This window comes from Vespa crabro, chromosome 1, assembly GCF_910589235.1.
Source record: "Vespa crabro chromosome 1, iyVesCrab1.2, whole genome shotgun sequence".
Lineage (NCBI taxonomy): Eukaryota > Metazoa > Arthropoda > Insecta > Hymenoptera > Vespidae > Vespa > Vespa crabro.
In genome coordinates, this window is record NC_060955.1 from 8672507 (window position 1) to 8698097 (window position 25591).

A 25591-nucleotide genomic window follows, 5' to 3' on the forward strand; every position below is an offset into this window, starting at 1 on the left:
CTATGTAAATATTGAAATATTTTCACAGCATTTAGTAAAGAATTTTTCTATCAGAGAGCGTGATTGCAAACTTCTACGTATCAATGTTATTTTTTTAATTCTATGAGAATATTGGAGAATTTACAATGAAACTATAATTTTCCTCTAGAGGGCATTGAAAATTGAAAGAGATAATAGATTAATCTTTAGGTTAACATCTTTTCAGGTCGATTAGTAGTAATTACTGTTTATGTTAAAAATCTGATTGTGAACATATTAAGTAAAAGAAAATAATAAAGATACATATGATGAAAGAATACAATTGGTTTTTTTTTTTTTTAAATATGTATCTGATTGATAATAAAAATTTGATATAAGCATGGCATTGTCCATTCTTGATTGCACAATTATATTTATTGTAGATTTAAACATATTTTAATGTGTATCAAGTGGTCAGCTGTTTCCGCTTTGTTAATATATATATGTATAGACAAACCAGAACGAGTCTAGAGAGAGCCCGCCTAATCTCTCCTAATTAAATCAGTCATTATTTTCTGTGATAGATTCACAGAGGAAAATGAGAAGTTTGTTATGAATGTGAATAAACAGGATTTCATTCTTTAATTTTCTTTTGGTTTCACGGATAATGTCAAGCGAAGCGCGCGAAATAAGCTCGTTGAGAAATGCTGATAACTTGCGCTCGACTATCTCGGATTCAGGAAGTAACAACGTGGCTAAAGAATCAAGTCAAAGTTCCACGATAGAACAAAAATTGGCAAGCAAGATGTTTTCTTATGCAACGGAAATAATTTGTTTCATTCTTGCTGTCATGTTTACCGCACTAGCTGCGCTTCACAGTTCGTAAGTTTTAGGTTGTGTTGAATGTTTATGATTATTTTATAACCTTCACCGGTATTTTTTTTAGATATTAGTTTTAAAATTTATTGTTTAACTTGCAATATACTTTAGAAAACAAGATTTATAAAAACTATCTTTAAAAAAATTGCCTATATACAAATTACTTAAATTATAATATTTGTAATACTGTTCATTATTTTATTTACAGACCACCAAAAATATCGAAACCTCCAGCGGCAAGACCATTTTTCAATCAAAGTTCCATTGTTCTAGATTTTTACAAAGGTCATTTAAGTGCTATGATAGAAAGAGTCACAGATACAGAATTTAGTTTTGTTATGTATTATGCTCCATGGGATGCAGAAAGCCAAGTAATACGTAATGAATTTGAAAAAGTAGCTGAGTATTATTATCCACAGGTATAAAAACTTAATGAACAAATCTTATATACAACATAAATTTTATTTTGCTTTATTATTATTGTTTTATTAAATTTTCTTTTTAGATATTTTTTACAGCCATTAATTGTTGGCATCCAAATTCAGAATGCAGAGCTCAATACAATAAAATACAAAGTTATCCAGTTCTTATACTTTATCCGGCAAGAGATTCAGGTATACAGTATAGAGGCATACGTACTGCACCATATATGATTCGATTTCTTCATGCATTTATAAATCCAATTATTAGGATAACAAATAAAGAATATGTAAAACAATTGCTTGTTACTTATGATGTAAGTGCAAGAGATTGGTAGAAACTTCTGTAATTATAAAAAAATTTGGTATTTTATTGCATTTTGTTTATTCATTGCAGGCTGTAATTGTAGGTTATTTTAATTTTACTGGAGTGGCTACCAGTCCAGGGTATAAAGAATTTTATAAATCTGCTATAAGATCATTAGAAAAGGATCCTAATAGAGAAGTGGCATTTGCTGCTGTAACAAATGCATTATCTAGTCAATCCAATTATGGAGTTATAAAATCTCCTTCTGCATCTTTATTTATGTGGAATGAAACTTTGGTAAATAGAAATTCATATATTTATTTTTATATTTTCACATTAACATATTTGCCGTTATATTTTATATAAACAATTTCAAAAAACAATTTTTACATTTAGAACTATCCAGATGATAAAGAATGGACACCAGAAAATATATTAAATTGGATTACTAACTCAATTCATCAACCAACATTATGGCTTCAACCTCCTGGAATCAAAGCTCTAACTCTTGCACCTTATCTTCGAGAAGGACCTGTTTTTTTTTTGTTTACACCACGTAATCCTTTACATTATGAAAATTATAATTATAATCTGGTATGTTATAAAATTTATACTACTAAACATATTATTATTCAATAATATATCCTTTTTTAAGAAAGAAAATATTTATATATATATAATCTTATAACTATTTTTTAGATTAGAGAAATTGGATTACAATACTATAATTGTGCAAATAATCTTTTAGTGAAAGATATTATCACGCGTCTTCAACATAAACGCTATACAGCAATGTCTCGTTACATTAAAAAAAATGAAAAGTGTACCTATCTTGTAAATGAAAGTGAAATGAAAAAAAATGAACCTACAATCAGTGTTTCTGTTCAGCAGTGGATTAATAGTAGTTGTTGTGCAAAAATTTTTATGAATAAATGTGTTTTATGCAAAAAGGAAGTACTGAATTCAGTGGATAGGGAGCTATCTTGTACTTCTATTCACGAAAAAAATGCTTATGTATGTAAGAAAATAGATATTTTTACAATACCATTGTTAGAAAATACTCAAACTGAACAGGAATTTTGTTGTAATCAAGAACATATTTCAATAAATTTACATGAAAATGTGAATTTGAAAAGGTATACAAAATGTTACAGGATATAAGTGAAGAGTACACTATAATATTAATGAATTATATCTATATTTCAGTTCGGAGTATAAAATGTCACAGATTGATGAAAATGATCGACAATCTCCTATCGCAATAAAACATGCTCTTTTAAAAGAAAACTGTAAAAGATGGTTTGCTGCACATAGTTATCACGAGCCAGTTTTTCCTCAAGATTCTTTTGAAAAGTCTAATATAAGTTTAATAAAATCTTTATGCAACATAAATAGGACATTGTCTTTGATAGCAATTGATAGTCTACATTATTTCCATTTTGCAGAAGGTTTGGGAATTGATGTTTTGAAAAAAAAAGATAAAACTGCTGCTATCATTTTAGATGTTGCTGTAAGCTTTACTGCTAATATTTTTTTACACATTGTTTTTTCTTCATCTTTCTTGTTTTCACATGTGCTTTTTCATTAATTAAATTATTTAAGCTGTAATATTATTATATATTTCAGCAAGAAAGTGAATATGTTATGCAAGAAGATTTTAATAAGAATGCTGTTATAGAATTTATAAATAATTATACTCAAGGTTTTTTACAACGCACATTACGATCTGACAACTCACGTTGCTTTGTACAAAAATTTAAAACCAAAATTAAATGTGATCAGAAAAATACATTGAAAATGTGTATACCAGATTTGACAAGTGAAACATTTTTAGACACTATCTTGGATCCAACTAAGGTAAATACAAGTTAAATTCAATAATTAGATAATATGAAATACTACATCATTTTTAATGATTTGTTAATAGGATGTGGTTGTAATGTATTATTCTCCTTATTGCGCATTTTGTAGTGCAATATCTTATGTTTACTTGATGGTAGCACATTATTTGTTCTCAATGGATCATCTTATATTTGTACGTATAGATGGAGATAATAACGATTTACCATGGGAATATAGTATGGATCGCTTCCCATCTATTTTGTTTTTCCCAGCTAGGAGGTAATGAGAATTTATTTAATACAAAAATTATACAATAGTTAATATGATTGCTATGATATGAATATATTTATTTTCAGGAAAGAGGACAGTACAGTATTTCCATTTTCTTTACCTATTAACATTCCAAATTTACTTAATTATGTATTAGCAAATTTAGATGGAGATTCACGTGTTGAAGCTTTAACAAATATTTGTTTGTTAAGTGCTAGTGATCCACCAGACAAATGTATTGTTCGTATACGTTGGCTGTGTTTAGAAATTATTGAACAACTTCTACATGATTATAGAAAGTTAAGGCGACATTTAAATTTCATTGATCAAAAAACTGCTAGAAATAAGAAAAAAATTATTTTATTAAAATTAGAACATATTAGATACATACATTTAATATTGGGATCAACTATTGACCTTGCTGAAGATCAACATATAGTTCATATAATTCGAAAAAGATTTAGAGAATATTATAGAATTCTTAGATTATTAGAATTAGATAGTAAAATTATTTCCAATAAAACAAGAATTATGCGAATTGTACAAAAAATTAATACTCCTAAAGGAAAAATACTGAAAAACGAATTGTGATATCTACTTGATAGTAGTTCTACTATATTGGTATTTATGTGCCATACTTTCCCCCGAGTTTTGCTTTTAAGAATTCAAATTTTATTTACAATAGATAATTATTAGTAAATTTTATTTTAATTTATTGAAGATTCTTTAAAAAATGTATGTTTATAAAGGAAATCATTTTTGATTTTTTATATAATTTTGTTTAATGTTTAAATAATACTGCTTAAATTTTAATTTAAATTACTAAATCAATGGGACATATGTATATCAAAACAAATCACTCATGTTTAACATCTTTTCAATCAACTCGATTGAAAATGTAAACAAATCTGAATAGGAAAAATGGGAATTGTGCCGCAAAATTTGCTTATTCAAAAAGGAGAAAAGAATCTTATTTCTTAAACTATATTTTTATCGGAATTATCAACTAATAGCGGACTTATATATATAAATATATTGATTGCATTAATGTTTATGATAAATATTTAAAATGTCTTTTTTTATACAGCACTTTTTCATGGACTTTTATATTATCTGATTTTATAAAAATTATAGAAAATTTTTATCTAAAAGTTTAAAATTTACATTGGGAAATTATATAAACACTTTTGTTGAAAAATTATCTTTAAGAATCCTGTCATATATCTGTTATATATCGTTATTATATTATTTAACTCTTATTTGAAGTTATTTATAAACAACAAATGCGAGACAAGGAAAGGAGCATATAATTTACTTTCATTATAATGTTCTTGCTGTTCTTTTAATAATATATCCAAACTTGATGCTTTTAAGTTTGTTTGATCTACTGCTATAAAAAAGAACAATTTTAAGAATATTGATATCTGGATCTTCATGATTTTTACTTCTTACTTATTACTTATTTTTTTTAAAGATAAATAATATTTTTTATATCTTCTATTTGTATAAATAAATAAATTAATAGGAAACAATAAGAGAATATTATAAATTCGTCATGAACTATATTTAGACAGTCATGATAATATTATAAACAATATGTAAAATGTGTACAAAGAATGTAATAATTACTGATTCATTACAATCACATCACAATTTTATTTAACAATTTGACCAGCAAAATAAGAAATGCTTGATATGAAGATAAGAGAATTTCTTTCCCAGATTACTGCATAGTGGCGCTAAAAAAATTATTTAATGCATCATAATATATACTTTTATGATATATATGTATATATATATCATTAAAAAATTAAAGGTATCAAACAATTATATTTAAAAATTTCATTTACTTATCGCGATTACTTTTCTCCAATTTTTCAGTTGATGTTCCTTGTACAATTGTTTCTGTAACACTTTTTTGAACTATAATAAAAAAAGATATTAATTTTATTTATAAAAATTTACATCCTGAAAATAATAATAATTGTTATTATATCACATATACCATATTTATGAGGATATAATGCAGGAGCCCAACTATAATTATTGGGATTTGATGTATCTGTTCCTACTGCATTATTAACAGATAACAAGAGATTTTCATGTACTGATGAAAGTGCAGGAATTTTCATACTTGTACAATTGTTATCTTTTCCTTCTTGTGAAATATTTTTCCTATTTCAATGATAACAAAAAATACAAATTATTAGAAAAGAAAATATTAGTTATAAATAAATATTATTAAGTATTATTTTTTTAAATGTTTACCTTAATTTAGAAGAATTTGATATTGAAGATAATGGAATAGACTCAATCAGTCGTTCAAAATTGAACGTTTTATTACTTTCATTATTCAGTGAACTAACATTTGCAGGAGAAGCTGGTGAAGATTGTCGACGGGAGAGTAAATGTTTTGATACAACTTTGTTACTGTCCAAGATTACTGAAACATGATATTAATTAACCACACTATAAAATTGGTATATGTATTACTAATATTTTTATATATTGCTATCCCTTTGGATATAAATTTATCATTATTATATTTTATGTAATAACTTTTTTAATATTTTATTATTTACCATTTGGTGCTATCAAATCTGATGGTCTAATTGTTTCCATTTCATAATTGAATTTATTAAAAACAGACATTTTAGTAAGATCCTTCTCACAATCTAAAGAGTTTGAACGTGTGGCAGGTTCGGATCGAGTTACATAATTTCCACAAACTGGCATGCCAAAAATTCTCTGTTGATAACTATTTGAAACTTGATCAAGTTTAATATTACTATTACAAACTTTTTGAGGTGAGTGGATAACATAGTTCGAGTGCTTATCAGGGAATGTTTGCTCACTACATGATTCGAGTTCGTGATGTTTGTGTGAGTATCCTGATGGATGTGTGGGCAATACAGCACTACGATACAAAGGACCTGAAGTTTGTAATTTGATACTGTTTAAAGAGCTTCTAGAGGCTGATGTATCAGATGCACGTTTATTAAAGGATAAAGAAGTCCAGGCAGGGGTTCGATCTTGAAAATCGAACAGATGAAGCAACATTATTTCATCTTCTAATCCTTCATTGCTCTTTAATTCACTTCAATATATTCCCATACAAAATGAAATGTAATATTATATTATATTAAAATAAGAATTAATAAAATAAGAAATTTATAGGTCTTAAATATAAAAGCAATAGTTTATACCTGTATGTTTCTGCAATAGCATCTCTACTACTTTGTTCCCTTATCCTTTGTTTATTTTGCATCCATGGTATTAATGATTCTGCTACTTCTACATCATTTTCACCTTAAACATAAAGATACTTATCAAATATATTTACCCAAAAGAATTTTCATTCATAATTATTAACATAATACTTTTAATTCAATAGAAGTCTGAAAGAAGAATATATATACATATATAAAATTTTATTTTGTGCATATCAATATAAAATATTAGTTGAATAACCTTTATTGTCATATACAATATTAATACTATCAATAATTTTTATATATGTATTAGAATTATTTTCATTTAGTTTGTACTACTTTTAATAAATTTATCGCAAAATTATTTGGAGCATTAAGTGTAGTATATTCTTTCCTACACATTCTCCTCTTTGTAATTCATTTTTGTCGGTTTTTTATTTGAGATATCTTTATCAAGTATATTTTCTTGCCAAATAAGTCTTAGATCCTCTTCTAAAAGTGGACCTCTATTTGTACTTGTACCTAATTTATCACATATATTTTTAAGTGCAAATCGTTTTTGAACATAGTACATAGATAATAGGAAGTTAATTTTAAATTCAAAGTATATAATTTTTGAATGTATTTGTAGAAAAAAAATCTATTATTAATGTATATATTATGAAATATATGCTATGCTTGATACCTGACATGGTTTCATCATCTACATCATTTTCATCATTGGAATTATCGTCTAATAATGTTAGTGTACGTTCAGTATTCTCACATTCAGCTATGTATATATCATGCTCATTTAGTTCCTACAACAAGTAAAATCAACTATAAAATAAAAAAATATATATACATTATATATATTGAGATATCTTAGTAGACTTACGCCACTGTCACTACTACTACTGCTTGATGAAATATTTAATGGTTGTTGATTTAGAATTGTTGGAGAAGAATAAGATGGCAATGACGAATTAGTTTCTGTCGGTTGAATATTACCTACTGATCCATCATTAGTAGTATGTGGTATGTGTGATTCAGTTTCAACAATATTAATATTACTAGAGCTATTTTGTTTTACGCTTGCTTTTGAATATACTGAAGATAATGTGGAAGATGATACAGGAAGATGAATATTTTTTAAGTTTCCTAATTCAGTCAGAGGTATTAAATGATTTTCTGATGTTATTTCATTAATAACGCCATTGGGAGAAGTATTTTGAACAGGCCTAATCAATAAATAAGACTTTTACATAAAAATCTACAACATATTTTTATGTTTCTCTCTTTATTTTTTATATATCTTCTATATATTATGTTTTTTATTTTAAAAACTTACTGCGACATCATAATATTTCCAGTTGAATAAGTATCAATAGTTAAATCAGAATTACAATTTAAAGTAGAATCTCCTGCTCCTTGCGATTGTTTTTGCTGAACTAAAGGCAATATACTTGCAGTTGATGTAAGAGTTATATTTCCATTAGTTACTTTAGTTGCTGTTACTGCATTACGTGAAATCTCCATTGCCAGTCTCTATAAGTACAAGTATAATAAGACGTTTATTTACAGCAGTAATGATCATTTCAAAATGAATCTTTTATGTAATGCATTATGATAAAAATTTGTAAGTTTATTTTTATTAAATTATTTTTAAAAATAGCGATGTTTTACTATATATTACCTCTTTCAGTTCATTGATTTGAGTTTTATATTGATTTTGAACTGTTACCAACTGACTAATATACCATTGTTGATCTCTACACCGTTGGTAAAAAGTCGGCGGTCGAACCTGAAATCTATTTTCTGCTTTGGAGATATACATTACGGATGTATAAGAGATAATGTTATTCCATATTTTCTTTTTAATTATCAAAAATTTACATCTGAAGAAAAAACATACCGTAATATAAGCGTATCCAATTCTGTATTTAAATAACCTTCTGTTGCCAATAAATCTAATCTGAAGAATCTGTTATAGCCCCAACACTCACCAATTTCAAAATCTGAAGCAAATTCTCTAACAATATTTTTACTTGTATCATGCGAACCTTGATGTATCATTTCAACTCTATATTCATATCTGGAAAAAATAAATAACAATAAAAATATTAATTATATATTATTACATTAAATTATGATCACTTACTTTGATGTCTCAGGTAATCCAGCACTAAGTTCTAAAAATACAGATAAATAGTTTCCACGTACAACTCCATTGCCATCAGGATATACTTTCAACCTCCAACATAGACCATTAACATGCAAGGGTGCAGAATATACTGGATCTGCTTTTAATTGCAATTGTGTAAAATTTTGCATTGCAAATGTGGCACTATCATATCCTGGTACTATTTCACTAAAATAATAAAAAAGATATGATGTTTTTTATATAATATCCTTTATATTTAAATATTTTATATACCTGTGAAAATCTGCAGGAACAGGAGCAGTAACAAAACTTGTCATTGGTTTTTTCCGAACTTGATAAATCATTCGAGACAAGTCAACACTCTTGGCTATAAGTTCTGATCGAGTATATGTATGCAACTGATGCTCTACTTCTTGTAACAGTATTTCTAATTGTTCTGTTTCCAAAGTTAAAGAATTTTTTTGACCCATTAAAGTTAATAATTTTGCTTTTAATTGGGAATCTAAACGGACAATCATTAGTTCTACTGCATTTCTAATTTCTCTCACTCTTTCATCTTTTGCAGCTCTCACTGACTCAACATTTTTTTCCTAGTAAGTAAATATGTTAATTATTTATTAACTTACATATATGATAATTTTAAATTAGATACATACTACTTCTTGAACAATGCTGATTAATTCCACAAGTCTTCTCTTCAATTGCCCTATTTCAAGTTTGATTTGATTTACATGTTGTTCATAAACTTCTTCTAAAGGTTTGAATGTATGTCCTGAATGTGTTCCACCCCATAATGCACATTGGTGACAGATACATCGACGACATGTCCAACAGAAAACAGATAATTTTTCCTGATGTATTGTACATCTAAAAATTAATAAAATTACTTGAAAAATAATAATTGAGTTTATTTTAACATTTAACAAGTTATCAAAAAATATTATGTTACCTATCCCGATTAGAATCATCATAACGTGAATTAGATATAGCAACAGCTTGTAAAGTGTCAAGTTGTTGAGTGACTTCTTCAACCCATCGACAATTTACAAGCTCATGTAAATGAAGAGAGGCTCGACAATGAGGACACTGTGAGCGTTGTTCTGTCAACCAACGTCTTATACATGTATAACAGCATAATTTACTACAATGAGGACAAAGATGTGCATCCCGTAATTTTTCCATGCAAATAAAACATCGGAAAACCTCTGCTAGAGTCTGTTGAATATACAAGTATACTAATATTTACATTCATAAAAATATTCAATAGAAGTAAATCAAACCTAACATATAAAATATAAAGCAATTCTTATAATTCTTTAAATTCTACTTATAGATTAAAAAATAAACTTTATTTTTAAATAATTATTTATTTTGTTTTTTATATTTTTTATATTTCCGTTCTAATTTTTATATTGATACCATACTGATTTAGATTTATAAAATGTACAAAATCAAAAATATTTGCATAAATAAAATTATTATATATTAAAGCATTTACATTTACAAAAACCATATGATTTTGACAATTGGAAAATTTGAATTATACAACTAACTTGAAAGAAGATTGAAAATTTATAAGTATTTTACCTCAACACTGTGATCATCTGTGTTTTTCGAATTAACTGAAGATTTTCTATTTGCCATTTTTGACTTTTTATGACAAATTATAATAATCAGAAAAATTATAATTGATCGTTATCGATTTCGGCGTGTGTGTACAACTGCCATAGTTGAATTAAATATTTCACCATCTGTACACATTAAGTTACAATGAATGTAAAATATAAGCTATAAAAATATATAATTTAACTATAATGTAGTGGAATGATTAATAAACAAAAAGTACATTCGTGGCAATATAAGCAGCGAAAGTACTCGTGATCCGATGATACAAGTAGCACAACCGTTTTATGAAAGTGGAGAGGATGCATGTTGTGTGTATGAGTATATATGGTAGTTCTTTGCGCAGAAACTTTTGCGCATTTTTAGATTTAGCGCGAAAATTTGTAGGAGCAACTCATACATAATATCTCGTTATATTACTTGCATATGTGTAAAAATTGAATATTAATATACAATATATTAATAGAACATGATATGCAGATGAGTTTCTTTAAATTTTCAAAAGTCCTGAGAGAATTCTAATTCAAATTTTGATCAATTTTTAGCAAGTATAGTTTGAATATATATTAATTCACATACATACTATTCTTGCTGTAAAATTTCTGAAAGATATGAGATCAAAATTGCTGTGGGAATGATATATTTTATTTACACACACTTATGTCATGTATGTGTGTTGTATATATATATATATACATATATGTTTGGTATATATTATAGTATATATATCTTATATATATAAGACTAATATATATATTACCCCAACTTGTTTAGTACTTTACTGTTTTGTAGAGGCGCTTTTTCGCTTTGTCTTCAACAGTGAACTTGGCGGCCCTGATTTGGCTGGTTTGTTGGATTATGCATCAAAGCGTCGGTTGATTGAGTGTTGATTAAATATAATATATACAAGATTCCTTTGGTTTCTTAACCAAAGGAATTTGTACTAATTCCATAAACTTACAAATTTAAATATATAAGTATTCTTTTGAAATATTCTATGGCGTAGTATTTCATATATTTGTCCAATTAAAAGTTCGTAGTTTATCCAGTTGAAAATCAATAGTTATACGACAAAAAAGATTGGTTATGCTTACTTATATCAGTGATAATAATTAAATGGATGATATACGTTCAAAAAAATGACAAAGACGTTGCCAACATAGATCCATACATTATAAAAATAATACATGTCTCGTTGACATTGTATATTTAATGTATGTGTGTATGTGGATATGTATATGTATACGTATGCGTTAAGTGAATATATATATATATATATATATATATATAATATATGTATGAACAAATACAATAAAGGCATTGATGTTTCACAGCAGGCATACTGTGCTCTGTGTTAGGCCCCCAAACAATGTCTGAAAGTTCTAAGATGGGCCTATTTGGCTCAAAAGATAAGAATAAGGAACAAAAAAAAGAACAATCTAAAAAAGAAGATTCTCCAGACCGTTATGCACCATACTGCATCGACAGTGATTCAGAAACCTATGATACAGAGGCATTAAGCATTATGGATATAAATGACATTATTGGTGTTCAATCAGACCCTGTCAGTGACTCTACATTAGAAAGTGAAATTGCTGCTCTTTCACAAATAATCACTGATTCAAAAGTAGAGAATAACCAAACAAATATAAAGTCTAATACTCAGAGTAAAGACATAGATAATCAGAGTATTATTTGTGGTGAAAACAAAGAGTTTGGCGATGAAAGAAATATTATGGAAAAGGAACAGCAAGTGATAGAAGACCCTATAAATGTCTCTGATATAAATATTTTTGATAGTGGTAATACTATATTACAGTTACAAACTAGTAAACATAAAAATATATCTGAAAATCTTGATTCAGATAGTTGTATAAATACTAATACTAATTTAGATACTGACTCTGATCTTGCATCTTTGAGCAACGTATGTACAATATCCTCTAAAGGTAAATTTTCTTAAATAATCAGATTATTTTTATTATAATAACTATATTTATAATGAAGATATTCTTTTATAGAAGTTCATTTGGAACATGGAACAAGATGCCATGACGAATCTTATATCAAGCACAATGCAGATGCTTCATTGGAATCTACTATAAATGAGGTTTTCTCTCAAACTACTGTAATAGAAAAATCTATTGCAGTTTCAAAAGTAAGCATAAATAATGACCATGCTAAGAATTATAATATAAAACATGATGTAGATACATTAGTTAGCGTTGAAGGTATTAGCGAAAGTTTGCAACTTATTGGTGAAGCATATATATCAGAGGATTCACAAGAAACAAATTCAATTGAAACTAATTTAAGGAAGGATGAAGTACCATTAACCTTTACTGATATTTCTCTGACATTTCATGTAAAAAAAGAAGATAATTCAAATACTCTAAGTAATGAAAAACAGATTATAGATAACATAAATATTGCATGTGAAAATATAATATCTAAAGAGAAATTAAAAGATTCCTTAGAACATAAAAATCTGTCAGAAGACTTCAGTATTGTAGAAAAAACCTTAAGTATTAACAACAATAGAAATGTGGAAGTTATCTCTCTATATAATCTAGAAGAAAAAAATAAAGAAGACAAACAAGATACAAGTCTTACAGTCAAAAAATTTGATACAGAAGAGTTACATAATATAAAAAATCCAGATTTTGAACCGAATGCAATAAAAGAAACACTACAGCAAATACAACCTGTCTTTGATAACAAAGAAAATAAACATACATGTGAGGAAGTGCAATGTTTATCTGAATATAAAGAGAAATCAGAAACAATATGTGTAACAGATATAGTTCCAAATGAAAAAACTGAAATGGAAGACAAAAGTGAAATAAATAATCAGTTAGAAAAAACATATTCAAAATCTAATAATAAATTTATAGATATACAAGCATTAGAAATTGAATCTAACACAGGAAACAAGAAGTTAGAAGAATATAAAACTAAAAAAATCAACCCTATTGAAACAGTTGATCATTTTAAAGAACAAGACGAAATTTGGAATACATCTGAAACTGGAAATCTGAATTGTACAGAAGTAATAAATATAACTACTCCAGATAATAATAGTATGAATAAAACAGAAGATTTTCAACCTGACGTTATAACACAATCACAAACAAATAAATTAGAACCAATAGAAGAATCAAACAATGAAGAACATTTAACAGAATTATGTACGACTTTTAATATGACTGAAAAAGTAATATCTATTAATACTGATACTCTTGATTCAGCATGTACAGAGTTAAATACAACAAATATATTAACAACTGTTAATTCAGAAAAAAATATTTCTAATAATAATGTTAATTCCAATTATATAGAAAATACAGCTGAAGTTAGTTTCAGTTCTTCTGATAATATTACAGAAAATTCATTGGTCAAAAGTTGTTATTTTCTAGATAACAATAAATCTTCAATATTTCCAGACACTACAGAATCTGTCATGGTAAAATTGGACGTTTCTGGATTTAAACCAAAGCATGATCCTATACTTCCTAATAATTCGGAAGTATTGGAAACTTGTATCTCACAAGTAGAAAAAAAAGATTGTTTCAAAGATATTACCATTTCCAACAAATCTACAGAATCAGTGCAAATGGAAATTGAGGAACCTGATAATAAAACTGATGTAATTTCTGATTTTAACAAAAGCACAATTAAAACATTACAAGACACGAATAAAATAAATGATAAAAATAATATGAATACGAAGCAATGCTTATTTCAAGTACCTATGAAACAAATTGATGAAGTATCATTAATAGAAAATGACAATAAAAACAGTAATTCTGAACATATACTTAAAATAGAAACTAAAACTCATGAGATAAAAGAAGAAAAACAATATATTCAGGAAACGTGTACATTTGTAGAAGACATAAACAAAGATGTAGTTTCTCCGAAATTATTAGATGATACTAAGACATCCTTTTCTCTGGAAGAAAATAAAATAATAGAAGATAAAATAATATATGAGACAAATAAAAGAGAAGATATAGTTTCTTCAAAATTATTGGATGATAATAAAGCATTATCTTTTTCTTTGGAGGAAAATAAAATAATAGAGGATAAAGTAATATGTGAAACAACTGAAGAAAAATGTGACTTAGAAAATATTCCAGACATAGATGACACAACACATAATGAAATTATGAAAAATAATGAAGATATAGTTAATAAAAAGGAAAATTTGGATGAAGTTACTAATGAAGCTCAAATAGATCAAACCAAAAAGATGTTGGAAAAGAAAATTGATCTAATTACAAATGTTGAAAAAATAGATTTATCTATTACAGCATCTAGTATTGAAGAAAATATTATAAAAGAGGATGTAAAAGAAATCAATCAAGAACCAAATGGCACTCTAGAAATAAATGTATCTGCTTCTTTTAAGAATACAAATAATTTTCAAAATATATTGCAAAAAGAAAAGAAGAATGAAAATGTAGAAATGTTTGTATGCACAACTAATAATACTATTCCTATCTTATCAGAAGACACTGGTTTATTAATGGAAAAAGCAGATATAGAAGATAGTATAAAAAGTTCTATTTCAGAAAATAATCTGATAAATATTCTTGAAGACACACCTAAAATGACAGATATGTTTTCAGAAGAACAATGTCAAAATACTCAAGACATCATGGAAAGTATTTTAGATAATGTGACAAATGTAACTGATCTTAAACATCTTTTAAGTCCAGAAAATAATACAAGAAATGAAAATGAGGATGGTCTTCAACAATCTGTGGAATTGATAACAGTGGAAAATGAAGATAAAGAATTAGTTCAAAAATTACCTGAAGTATCATCTGATATGCTCCATAAAGAAATAGAAGATCCAATAGAAGCACCAAATTTAGACTCACTAGAAGAATTATTAGATCTTGACTTAATACCTGAAAGTGATGAAGTAACAATAAAAGATGCAAAAATAGAAGAAGAAGTACAAGAACAAGTAGAAGCAATAGATAAAAATGTAGATATGACACTCTTTCTTCAGCAGTCTGAAGATACATCATCTATACCAGAAAATCCAGATTATATAGAACATGTTATTAATAATTGCTTAACAGATAGAAATGATGTATCATTGGAAGAAACTACTGGTAAAGTAAATATTGGAACTTGTGATCAAGATAAAATTGAAATGAATATAACATGTAAACCAAAAGAATTATTAAAAATCAATGATGATATAATAACTATGTCTATAACTAAACATTCAGATGATGTAAATTTACAAAAACAACTGGATGTTAATAATTCTTTACAAAATAATGATCTAAATGTTGATTATATCGGGAATCCACTTGAATCTGTAGAAAATTTAGGAAAAGGAACTTCTAAATTAGAAATTCCGCAAAATATTCTTTTAGAAAATACAAATCAAGATGAACATCTGAATGAGACTTCTCTTGATATAGACAGCAATCAGGCCACTCCTGATATTTCAGAATTAGAATCTGCTGTAAAATTTTTACAAGAGTCAGAAGAGCAAGCAGTAGAGTCTTCTTTGGTTCTTTCTCCAAAAATGGTAGAAAGTGTTGTTAATGATATATCAAAACAAGCAAATTCAAATCTTTTTGTACAGGATGAAGATATTTGCAATGATACTTCTGAATTGGTAGTTGAATTACAAAGAATTACTTCTGATTCTATTTCTATATCTGAAGCTGAGATTATATCAGAAGCAGCAAAATTGGAAAATGAACGGAAACTTGCTGAACAAATTAAAGTAAATACTTCTATATCTTGTATTGAAGAAAATAAATTGAAAGAAAATAAAGAAAAAATAGAAAATGTTCCTTCAACAATCGCTACTTATTTTAACACAACTACAGAGAAAATGTCTAGTGAACAAATATTATATAATTCAAATGTACCTAGTACAAGTTCTGTAAATTCTAAGATATCAGATAGAATGGCAATAATAGCTGAATCTATTCCCAAAGTTTCAATTTTGGAAGAACGTTTGAAAGAACCACCAAAAATAGAAATTCCTACATCAGAAATAACAAAAATGTGTGAAACATTAACGAGTACAAAAGATAGTCTTCTAATACCAAAAGATGCAAAAATGTCTGTATATCCAAAAATGTTAGAATCACCGAAATCTATCGAAAACAGAGAATCCAAAATTGTAGATACACCTAAAAAGGAAATAGAAAAACATGATTTTGAAAATGTTGGATCTCCAAGAATAATACTAAAGATTGTTAAATCTGCAATTGCAGAATGTGCTGAACCAAGATCGCCTAAAAGTCCAAAAATTCGATCAGCAACTAATTCTCCAAATCCAGAAGATAGTCCGGGTCAAAAATTAGGAAAAATTAAATTAAAGCTTTCAAAAAGTGGACATCCTTCTATAATATCAAATGAAAACATTGAAGATGTAAATCAATGGCATACAGAGAGTGCAGCATCATTATCTCCTATTGGCATGAAAATTAAGTTATCAAAGACAGGAGATGCTTCAATTTTACCAACGGAAAAATACGAATCTATGGATGATTTAAAGGAAATAAAGCATAAATTTGAAGAAACTAAAAGAACAGAATCTCCATTAGGAATGAAAATCAAATTATCAAAAACTGGTGATGCTTCCATTGTACAACAAGATTCAAAAGATATCACAACAAAATATAAAGAAAAACTAGATGTTATGCAGGGAAGCCCAAAAAGAATAGATTCTCCTATAGGAATGAAAATTAAACTTTTGAAAACTGGAGATGCATCCATTGTACAACCAGAAAAACAAGAAATGTGTGAAGATCATAAAGATGGAAAATTAAAAGAGAAAGTAGAAACTATTTCTGATCTACCAAAAAGAACTGAATCTCCAATCGGTATGAAACTGAAATTATCAAAGAGTGGAGATGTATCTATTGTATCCCCTGATGCAACAGATGAAGGAAAAGATATAGTAGCCAAATCAAAAGAAAAACTGGAACCATCTCCAGAAATTCCTAAACGCACAGATTCTCCAATTGGAATGAAAATTAAATTATCAAAAACAAAAAGTGGGGCATCTATAATTTCCATAGATAATTCCGAAGAAATGAAAGAAAAAATAGATATTTCTGATACACCAAAACGAACAGAATCTCCTTTTGGAATGAAAATAAAATTATCAAAAAGTGGAGATGCATCTATTATACATTCCGAAGTTTCGGATGACATGAAGGAAATTAAACAAAAAGAAAAAATAGACGTGTCTCAAGATTCAACAAAATGCACAGAGGTTTCATGTGGAATGAAAATTAAAATGATGAAATATGGAGAAACATCTGTAGGTTTACCAGAATTGATAGATCGACATGAAAGTAATCATGATTCATCTCAAAGAATAGAATCTATTGGTATGAAAATAAAGTTTTCAAAATCTGGTGATGCATCAATAGTTCCTCCTGATAAACAAGAACAAATAGATGAACATAAGTGCAAAGAAACATTAAAAGATTTACCTAAGCGAACAGAATCTCCAATTGGAATGAAGATTAAACTTTCAAAAACAGGAGATGCTTCTATAATACAAAATGAAGTAATAGATAATAATATAAATAAAAATATCAACAAATCGGATATAGAGTATCAAAAAAATTGTGATACTTCTGTATGTGCAAAAATAAAAACATCAAAAACTAGTGATCCTCCTTTAATAACAGATTCTGAGAAAAAAGAGAAACAACAAAAAAGAAAAGAAACTGAATCTCCATTAGAAATGAAAATAAAGTTATCAAAAACTGGACATCCAACAATTGTACCTTGTGAAGTACATGGAGATTCTATTCATAAATTTAAAGATACTGTAGAAACAACGAATAATTTTCCTCATAGATATAAAGAGTCTGTATTGCACAAAGATTCACCATTGAAGATCCTTAAGACTGGACATTCAACAATTATGCAAAATACTCGTTCTGAATTAACTATTGAACCAGTACAAATACAAGGGAAAAAAATGGAAAATGCTAGTGAATTATCTTCTAAGCGAAAAGAAATAACAATATCACCAATCGAGATGAAAAAATCAAAATTAGAAACGCATTTGTCACAAATTCTACCAGAAGTTACCATACAACCAGTTATATCGAGAGATCAAAAACAACTATTATTTGATCCAAAAACAAGTTTAATTAGTCGTCAACAAATGAATGTTATAAGCCAAGAAATTAGTATTACACAAGTAAGACCATCCAAACAAGTGGATGTTTCTATGAGTGATAAACTAAAGGATATGTTAAATAAAAATGTTACTAGTTCTCCAATTGGTTCAGATTGTGAAATAATTGAACATAGACCTGAATTAATAATTGTTAATGAAAATTCAAACTCTAGTCAAGATGTCATGATAATAGAAGAAGTACCAGCAATCCGAATGCCTGAAGTTAAAATGCCCAAAAAACGAGGCAGGCCACGTAGAAATCCACTTCCACCACTGACACATACTTCAACGCAAATATTGATACCTCGAGATCCATTGGCTTTGGATGAGGTATCACAAGTTGTCCAACTAGAACATAGAGAAAATGAAAGACCTAGGAGAACATGTAGAAATCAAAAAAGTTATGCACCACCTAAAAGAGGACGTGGTAGAGGTAAGTACATGTACATCATTAATATATGTTAGCGTTGTACATTTCTGTAGAAAGATGATAATACATTATGTGAACAACTTTTATCTAGGTCGTGGAAAGAGAAAGTTAGACAATTCAGATCTTCCACTTAGTAAGAAGCCCAGAATTGAACAAGATTTGAATGCAATAGAAGCTTCTACAATGGCTATAATTACTTTAGATGAATCTCCAAAACAAGAACAGCCCTTGAGGAAATCATCTGAATTATATAAAGCTCTTAAACAACCCCCTATAGATATAAAAAATATAAACACTATATGTAAAATTGAAAAACAATCTTTATTAACAGTTCGAAAAGATGGTGTAAAACAAATGGATATTCCTAAAACTACAATTTTAGATTCTAATGTTAATACTCAAATAGAATCTGTTATGGGATCTGGTATCGAAGAAGAAAAATTGTTAGCAAAATCAACAATGGGATCAACATTATTAGACTGTAAAGGTAATGAAAGAGAATTGGTAAATATAATATCTGAAAAAGAACAAAAAAATTATAGAAAAGACTCTTACTGATAAAATTGTTGAAAAAACAGTGGAAAATGCAAAATCTACTGGACATGAAAGTAAGGAAATGCTTATACCTCCAGGACATCCTAATTGGTTAACACCAACATCAAAAAGACAAACAGAAGCTACATCCAAAAATGAACCAGTGCCTTCTTTACAAGTTATTGATGAAGAAACAAGAATGAGTGCAGAATCTAATTCAAGATCTCAAACACCAGCTAGAAATATATCAACACAAGGTATTAATACATTTTAATTAATTTAAGTTATTGAAGAATGCATGATTATCATAATAAACTAATAAAATAAAGAATAATTATAATTAACATAATAAACTAATCAATTTATTAATTTAAAAAATGTTGGAATTGCTAATATAATATTATACTTAAAATCACTGATATTATTTTTATTTAATTTTGTAAAATAATTATTATTTCATTTTAATCAAATATATATAATAAAAGTATTAGAATAAATCATACATTAAACTGTCATGCTAAATCATAGCATAAATGTATTGGTAAACCTCCAACCAAGGTATCTAAAAATAGGTCTTTTCTTGTGTCCTAAGATCTCTCAAGTATCTGAATGTGAAATAGTGACAACAGTGCATTTACACAAAGTATATATTACATAAATATTTATGTTATTATTACTAAAATATTATAATAGTAAGATTATATATATAATACATTTCATAATTTGTTAGACTAAATGTAATTACATTGAATGATTTTATTAGTAATATCTACACTTCGTTAAAGTATTGTTATAATTTTTTTAACTTTCTGATATCTATATATAATATACTTTTTAAATATTAATTGAAGTGTTTTAATCATTAGTAAATTGGAAAATTTATATAAAATTATAGTAAAGTTTATGAAATTTGTATAATATTGTTTTCATTTAACAAGAAATAATATTTTAGCATCTGAAACAATAATCAATGAAGAATCTCAGGGAAGTGTACTTAGTACTGCAACTACTGAATCGGAGAAAGTAAAAGTAAAGAATCGAAGAATGGAAATTAATTTTGACCCTGATGAAGGTCCCTTTACTGTTGACAAAATAGCAGAATATGAGTGGCCTCTAGATCGTAAAGGAGAAACATTTATGATACAAGAACAAATATCACAATATTTAGGAGTGAAGTCGTTTAAAAGAAAATATCCAGATTTAAAGCGCAGAATGGTTGATATGGAAGAAAGAAATTATTTAAGAGAAAATGGATTAGTTAGTGAAGCAATGTGCGATATGGGTGAGTGAATAAATTTGTTTGTACTTATTATTATTATATATATCTACATTTCACTATGTGGATTATTATTTCTTGGTCATTTATAATATTTCATAATAATAAAAATAATGATAATAATAATAATAGTAATAATATATACTGAATTTATATATATAAAATTTTATTGTGTAGGTTTAACAGCAGTTTGCAGTTCTGAAGTATTAGATGTAATGTGTAGTGATTTTCCTGATCAATATGAGGAGTATCGAAAACATATGCGAGAAAAACAAGTTAAAGAACATTCCAAAAAGCAGAAAGAATTAACAGCAGCAGCAAATGCTGAAAGGAACAGAATAGATTTAGCAGAAATGGCAATACAGTCTGCTTTGTCGTGGAATATTAATTTAAATAAATCACGTAAAGAAAACAGAAAATGTAGTTTAGATTTGCAGACTTTCACTATTCATGTGCCAAAGAAACACCACAAGTTTGAAACAGATCGAAAGATAAGTCATTACCCTGTAGCTTTGATACCAGGTCAATATACTGACTATTATCGCGAATATACACCTGCTGAATTGAGATATTATCCTCTTAACACAGTTTTGTATGGTCCTATGCGGCCAAATGAACGTAAGTTTGATAGTCAATCTGAAGGTTCACAAAGTGATAGTGATAGTGATACTTCAACTGATGATTCAAGGTATCTGTTATAAATTAAATATTTCGTTTAAATGTTATTAAAATTACATGTAATCTATTTAGTTAATATCAAGATTTACACTATAACAATCCTGATCTTGATATTTCAGTATTATAATTATTAAATTTTTAGTTCCACCTCCAGTGAAGGAACACAAGATACAGAAGGGTCTCAATCAACAATGGATGATGTAGATATGGAAATAAATAACCAAAAAGAAGAAACTAAATTAAAATGCAAAATGTGCTTAAAAATGTTAAATAAACACGGCAAAAATGAAATATTAATACAATGTGGAACTTGTAATGGAAATGGTAAATTATGATTATCATTTTGGTTACATTATAAAAATATGTTTTATAACTGGTTATATATTCTTATAGTTCATCCATCATGTATAGAATTAACACTAGATATGGTTCCACATATTCAATCTTATGCCTGGCAGTGTACTGACTGTAAAACATGTGCACAATGTCATGATCCAGCAGATGAAGATAAAATGTTATTTTGTGATATGTGTGATCGTGGGTAGGTTTACTCTCTCTGTCTGTGTATTTGTTTCACTTAAATAAATAAAAATTTTAAAATACATTGTTATTATTCTTTATAGATATCACATATATTGTGTTGGTCTTCGACGAGTACCTGTTGGAAGATGGCACTGTCAAGAATGTGCTGTGTGCGCAAATTGTGGTTCAAAAGAACCTGGAGGTGCTAATTCTGATAGAAACAGTGTAGCACAATGGCAACATGAATATAAGAAGGGTGATAAAAATACTCGTGTTTATGTTTCCACATTGTGTGTTCCATGCTCAAAGTTAGTATAATTATATTACAATACATAAATATATCATAGATATGACAAGTAAATAACATGAATAATATCTCTTTGTGCAAATTAAAAATTATTCAAAATTTTTTCAAGAGTTTGCTTAATGTTTTTGATGAGTTTTTTTACTATACTAAGTACATTTTCGTACAAATTATTATAACTAATTCTTCATATCCATAATATTACATATTTAAAAAAGGATGTTTTATTCATAGACATTAAATATGAAAATGTTTTCATGAATATGAAACATATTTGATTATTTAATATTATATTTTATGGTAAAATTAAGATTTTTGGATTTTTTCGTTTAATTGTTTAATATATTTTTATGAATAGTTGAACTATACGAATGGAATATTAGTGAATCATTACAATTACTACATTTTTATTAATTTAATCATTTGTTAAATGTATGTATATATTAATCCTTATCGGTCGTAAGTCACCTCTCACGTGACAACACTGTCGCTGCGGTTGTACGTCACATGGGAGGTGACAAGAATCTGTCGAAACTCGTTCTCTGAAATACGAGCACAATTGCCTTGTCATTTACAACAACGGAGAAATTGACATCATCAGTGATATATTACTGCCTTTTGTACTCAATTTTTAATATATTGAATCCAAAAATGAATAAAGAATATTTTATAAATTTCGATAGTGATAGTGGCAGTGAATGTTTTGAAAATAATTCTCAGTGATTTTGATTCTAGTGATGAGACTAGCAATCACATCTTATTATATACTAAGAAAAGAAAATTCATGCCTATAAAATATTCAAGTGAAGAAGAAAATGATGTAAAAATAGAAAATGTTGATAACTCAGACGATGATTGGATTGAAATCGAGAGTGATGATGATCTCCCTAGTAGGATTCCTTTTACAAATATCAATCGCCACATTTTTGGAAATGTTCAGCAACTTATAGATTATTTCGAAAAATTTATTACTAACGAATTCATAATGGAAATTATAACGCAAACAAACTTATATGCGAATAAATTGCAAAAAAAAAGAATTATTCGCTAGATCAGTTTGAGAAAATTGGAAAAACATTTTGTATGAGGAAATGTTTGCTGTTTTTGGTGTGATTTTGAATATGGGTACAATCTATTTAAGTGACACAAAAGATTATTTTTCCAAAGACCACGTGCAATATGCCATTTTTTGCTAAGATTTTTAAGAGGGAGCGTTTTTTTTCATATTTTTTGGGTGCTCCATCAAAATCTGAAGAATAATAGTTATCCAATAATAAGATTTTCGAAAGTCAAAAACTTTCTGGACTATATTTCTAACAAAAATGTTATTCTTATAATACTGAAAATTTTTCACATATTTACCGAAACCAACTACAATCTAGTGAGAATCAAGTATAAAAAGCTAACGTCCGATAAGGATTAATTATTAATGTCGATTTGTAATCTACATATTTACATTTTCATTTTCATCTTTGTACATGATATCATCACATTGTAATATTTTTTCATATTATTTATTTTACATCATTCATAAGTTACTAACTAAAACTGCATGCACATATCAAATAAGTATCTTTTCATTTAATTATAAATATATAAAAAATATGATAACTATAACTTTTTATAAATAATTTTTTGTTTATTTTATCAATCTGTAAAGTTACTTTCGTTTTGATAAAAGGAGTGTGCGTTAGTTTAGTTAATACTTGGATAAAAGCGTAATTTGTGATAAAAATATTTAGTTGTGTAGTTTATCATAGTAGACATCATAACATTACAAGTTAATCAATTTTACTAACATCATGATCTTTATAAATTAACAAGGCTATGGCGAAAGGGTCGCTATTGCCCACACTGCAGTCGCTGTCATACTGCCTCAAGACTCGACCTGGAGGCGAATCTAGTGCATTGCAGCGCATGTGATAAATATCTGCATTTAGGTATTGATATCAATTGTCATACAATTCTATAATGTAATTAATACATTGCATTAAATTAATTAATCATATGCATGTTATACTGCAACTCATTAATATCTATATAAGTATGTCTATACAAGTACATATTAATCATTACATGTAAAGTATATGTATATGTTTTGTATTATATAAAATATTTACAATTTCCTTTTTAAGTCTTAAGTTATATTATGCATGAGGGAAATCTATTTCACAATACTAATACATTTCTAACTAAACTCATTCATTTCTTTTTTATTCATATGAAATAGCAGATAATTATAAGATTAATTAAAAGTATATTGAGAGTATATATTTTTTAATATTTCATTCTAAAATTAATGTATCTAAACCAATTTTGCAGATATTGAGAAAAGGGAATATAAATTTTTAAATAAAGTTCATTGTTTATGATATATATGATATAAGAATTTAGTAATATGATATATACTTCGATATTTTATGTTTAATGTTATATAATGAAGTGTTTAATGAACTTTTTAAAATGTTAACTTATTAACTCATTATATATATGTGTTTAGGTTGCGTGGAGACTAAAGGACTGGTATTTGATAAAAAGAATTATTTATGTGATTTTTGTGCTCCAAATCGACAACCATTAATGAAACCCTTGGTATCAAAAGTATTCAAGACATGAAAAAATTATATCTTTATGTAAACTGTATTTTGTTCATGTGAATGACAAGCCTTATATTTTAAAACATCAGAAGATACTTGTTCGGCAATATATAATATTAAGAAATTATCATTTTTATTCTCTATTCAATTTTTTATGCTTGAAGCAAAAGCTGACTGTATATATATATATGTTTATATAAGTTATATATTCTATCTGTAAAAATTTCTAATTTTATTGTAGAATAATATGTACTTTTACTTATCGCACTTGTATATTCATTAAAATTCGTCCATAATATCAAATAGTAAAATTATATTCTTTATAAAATAATTCAAGCATGTTGCCCATAATCAACAAATAAGCACATTATAAGATATAATAATTTTCTGTATAAAATTGCAAGAATTATTC

At 27.1% G+C, this 25591-nt stretch overlaps 3 protein-coding genes across 6 annotated transcripts; 2 read left to right on the forward strand and 1 right to left on the reverse strand.

The window, feature by feature from the left end:
* Positions 1-214: 214 nt before the first annotated feature.
* LOC124431620 (thioredoxin domain-containing protein 11) lies at positions 215-5048 on the forward strand. Its single transcript, XM_046979726.1, has 10 exons — positions 215-840; positions 1046-1256; positions 1343-1573; positions 1654-1860; positions 1960-2157; positions 2263-2699; positions 2770-3073; positions 3190-3420; positions 3491-3684; positions 3762-5048. Exons 1-10 carry the CDS (start codon positions 626-628, stop codon positions 4264-4266), a joined length of 2733 nt encoding a protein of 910 aa, XP_046835682.1. The 5' UTR covers positions 215-625; the 3' UTR covers positions 4267-5048.
* Positions 5049-5217: 169 nt separating this feature from the next.
* On the reverse strand, positions 5218-10976 carry LOC124431608. Of its 2 annotated transcripts, none has more exons than XM_046979705.1 (16): positions 10618-10976; positions 9980-10245; positions 9687-9897; positions 9304-9620; positions 9028-9237; positions 8782-8961; positions 8563-8677; positions 8218-8414; positions 7765-8107; positions 7573-7687; positions 6882-6984; positions 6258-6772; positions 5944-6118; positions 5681-5850; positions 5526-5598; positions 5218-5414 (listed from the first exon to the last, which is right to left on the reverse strand). In XM_046979705.1, exons 1-16 carry the CDS (start codon positions 10672-10674, stop codon positions 5399-5401), a joined length of 3063 nt encoding a protein of 1020 aa, XP_046835661.1. In that variant the 5' UTR covers positions 10675-10976; the 3' UTR covers positions 5218-5398. The 2 variants fall into 2 exon arrangements, with proteins under 2 accessions (XP_046835661.1, XP_046835670.1); XM_046979714.1 differs by having other exon boundaries at positions 9980-10265.
* A 480-nt stretch (positions 10977-11456) lies between these two features.
* Positions 11457-25306, forward strand: LOC124431592. Of its 3 annotated transcripts, none has more exons than XM_046979678.1 (11): positions 11457-12602; positions 12675-19271; positions 19360-19755; positions 19847-20059; positions 20755-21084; positions 21256-21766; positions 21899-22080; positions 22150-22297; positions 22380-22586; positions 24407-24522; positions 25083-25306. In XM_046979678.1, exons 1-11 carry the CDS (start codon positions 12023-12025, stop codon positions 25196-25198), a joined length of 9396 nt encoding a protein of 3131 aa, XP_046835634.1. In that variant the 5' UTR covers positions 11457-12022; the 3' UTR covers positions 25199-25306. The 3 variants fall into 3 exon arrangements, with proteins under 3 accessions (XP_046835634.1, XP_046835640.1, XP_046835649.1); XM_046979684.1 differs by having other exon boundaries at positions 19901-20059; XM_046979693.1 differs by lacking the exon at positions 24407-24522 and having other exon boundaries at positions 25083-25178.
* Positions 25307-25591: the final 285 nt, after the last annotated feature.

Coding starts and splice junctions, on each gene's coding strand:
- LOC124431620 (XM_046979726.1), top strand. CDS start 626: ATGTCAAGCGAAGCGCGCGAAATAAGCTCGTTGAGAAATGCTGATAAC. Junction 841..1,045: donor CTAGCTGCGCTTCACAGTTC/GTAAGTTTTAGG, acceptor TTTTATTTACAG/ACCACCAAAAATATCGAAAC. Junction 1,861..1,959: donor TTATGTGGAATGAAACTTTG/GTAAATAGAAAT, acceptor TTTTACATTTAG/AACTATCCAGATGATAAAGA.
- LOC124431608 (XM_046979705.1), bottom strand. CDS start 10,674: ATGGCAAATAGAAAATCTTCAGTTAATTCGAAAAACACAGATGATCAC. Junction 10,246..10,617: donor CAGATGATCACAGTGTTGAG/GTAAAATACTTA, acceptor TATATTCAACAG/ACTCTAGCAGAGGTTTTCCG. Junction 5,599..5,680: donor ATTATATCCTCATAAATATG/GTATATGTGATA, acceptor TTTTTATTATAG/TTCAAAAAAGTGTTACAGAA.
- LOC124431592 (XM_046979678.1), top strand. CDS start 12,023: ATGTCTGAAAGTTCTAAGATGGGCCTATTTGGCTCAAAAGATAAGAAT. Junction 19,272..19,359: donor TAAAAGAGGACGTGGTAGAG/GTAAGTACATGT, acceptor ACTTTTATCTAG/GTCGTGGAAAGAGAAAGTTA. Junction 24,523..25,082: donor TGATAAATATCTGCATTTAG/GTATTGATATCA, acceptor ATATGTGTTTAG/GTTGCGTGGAGACTAAAGGA.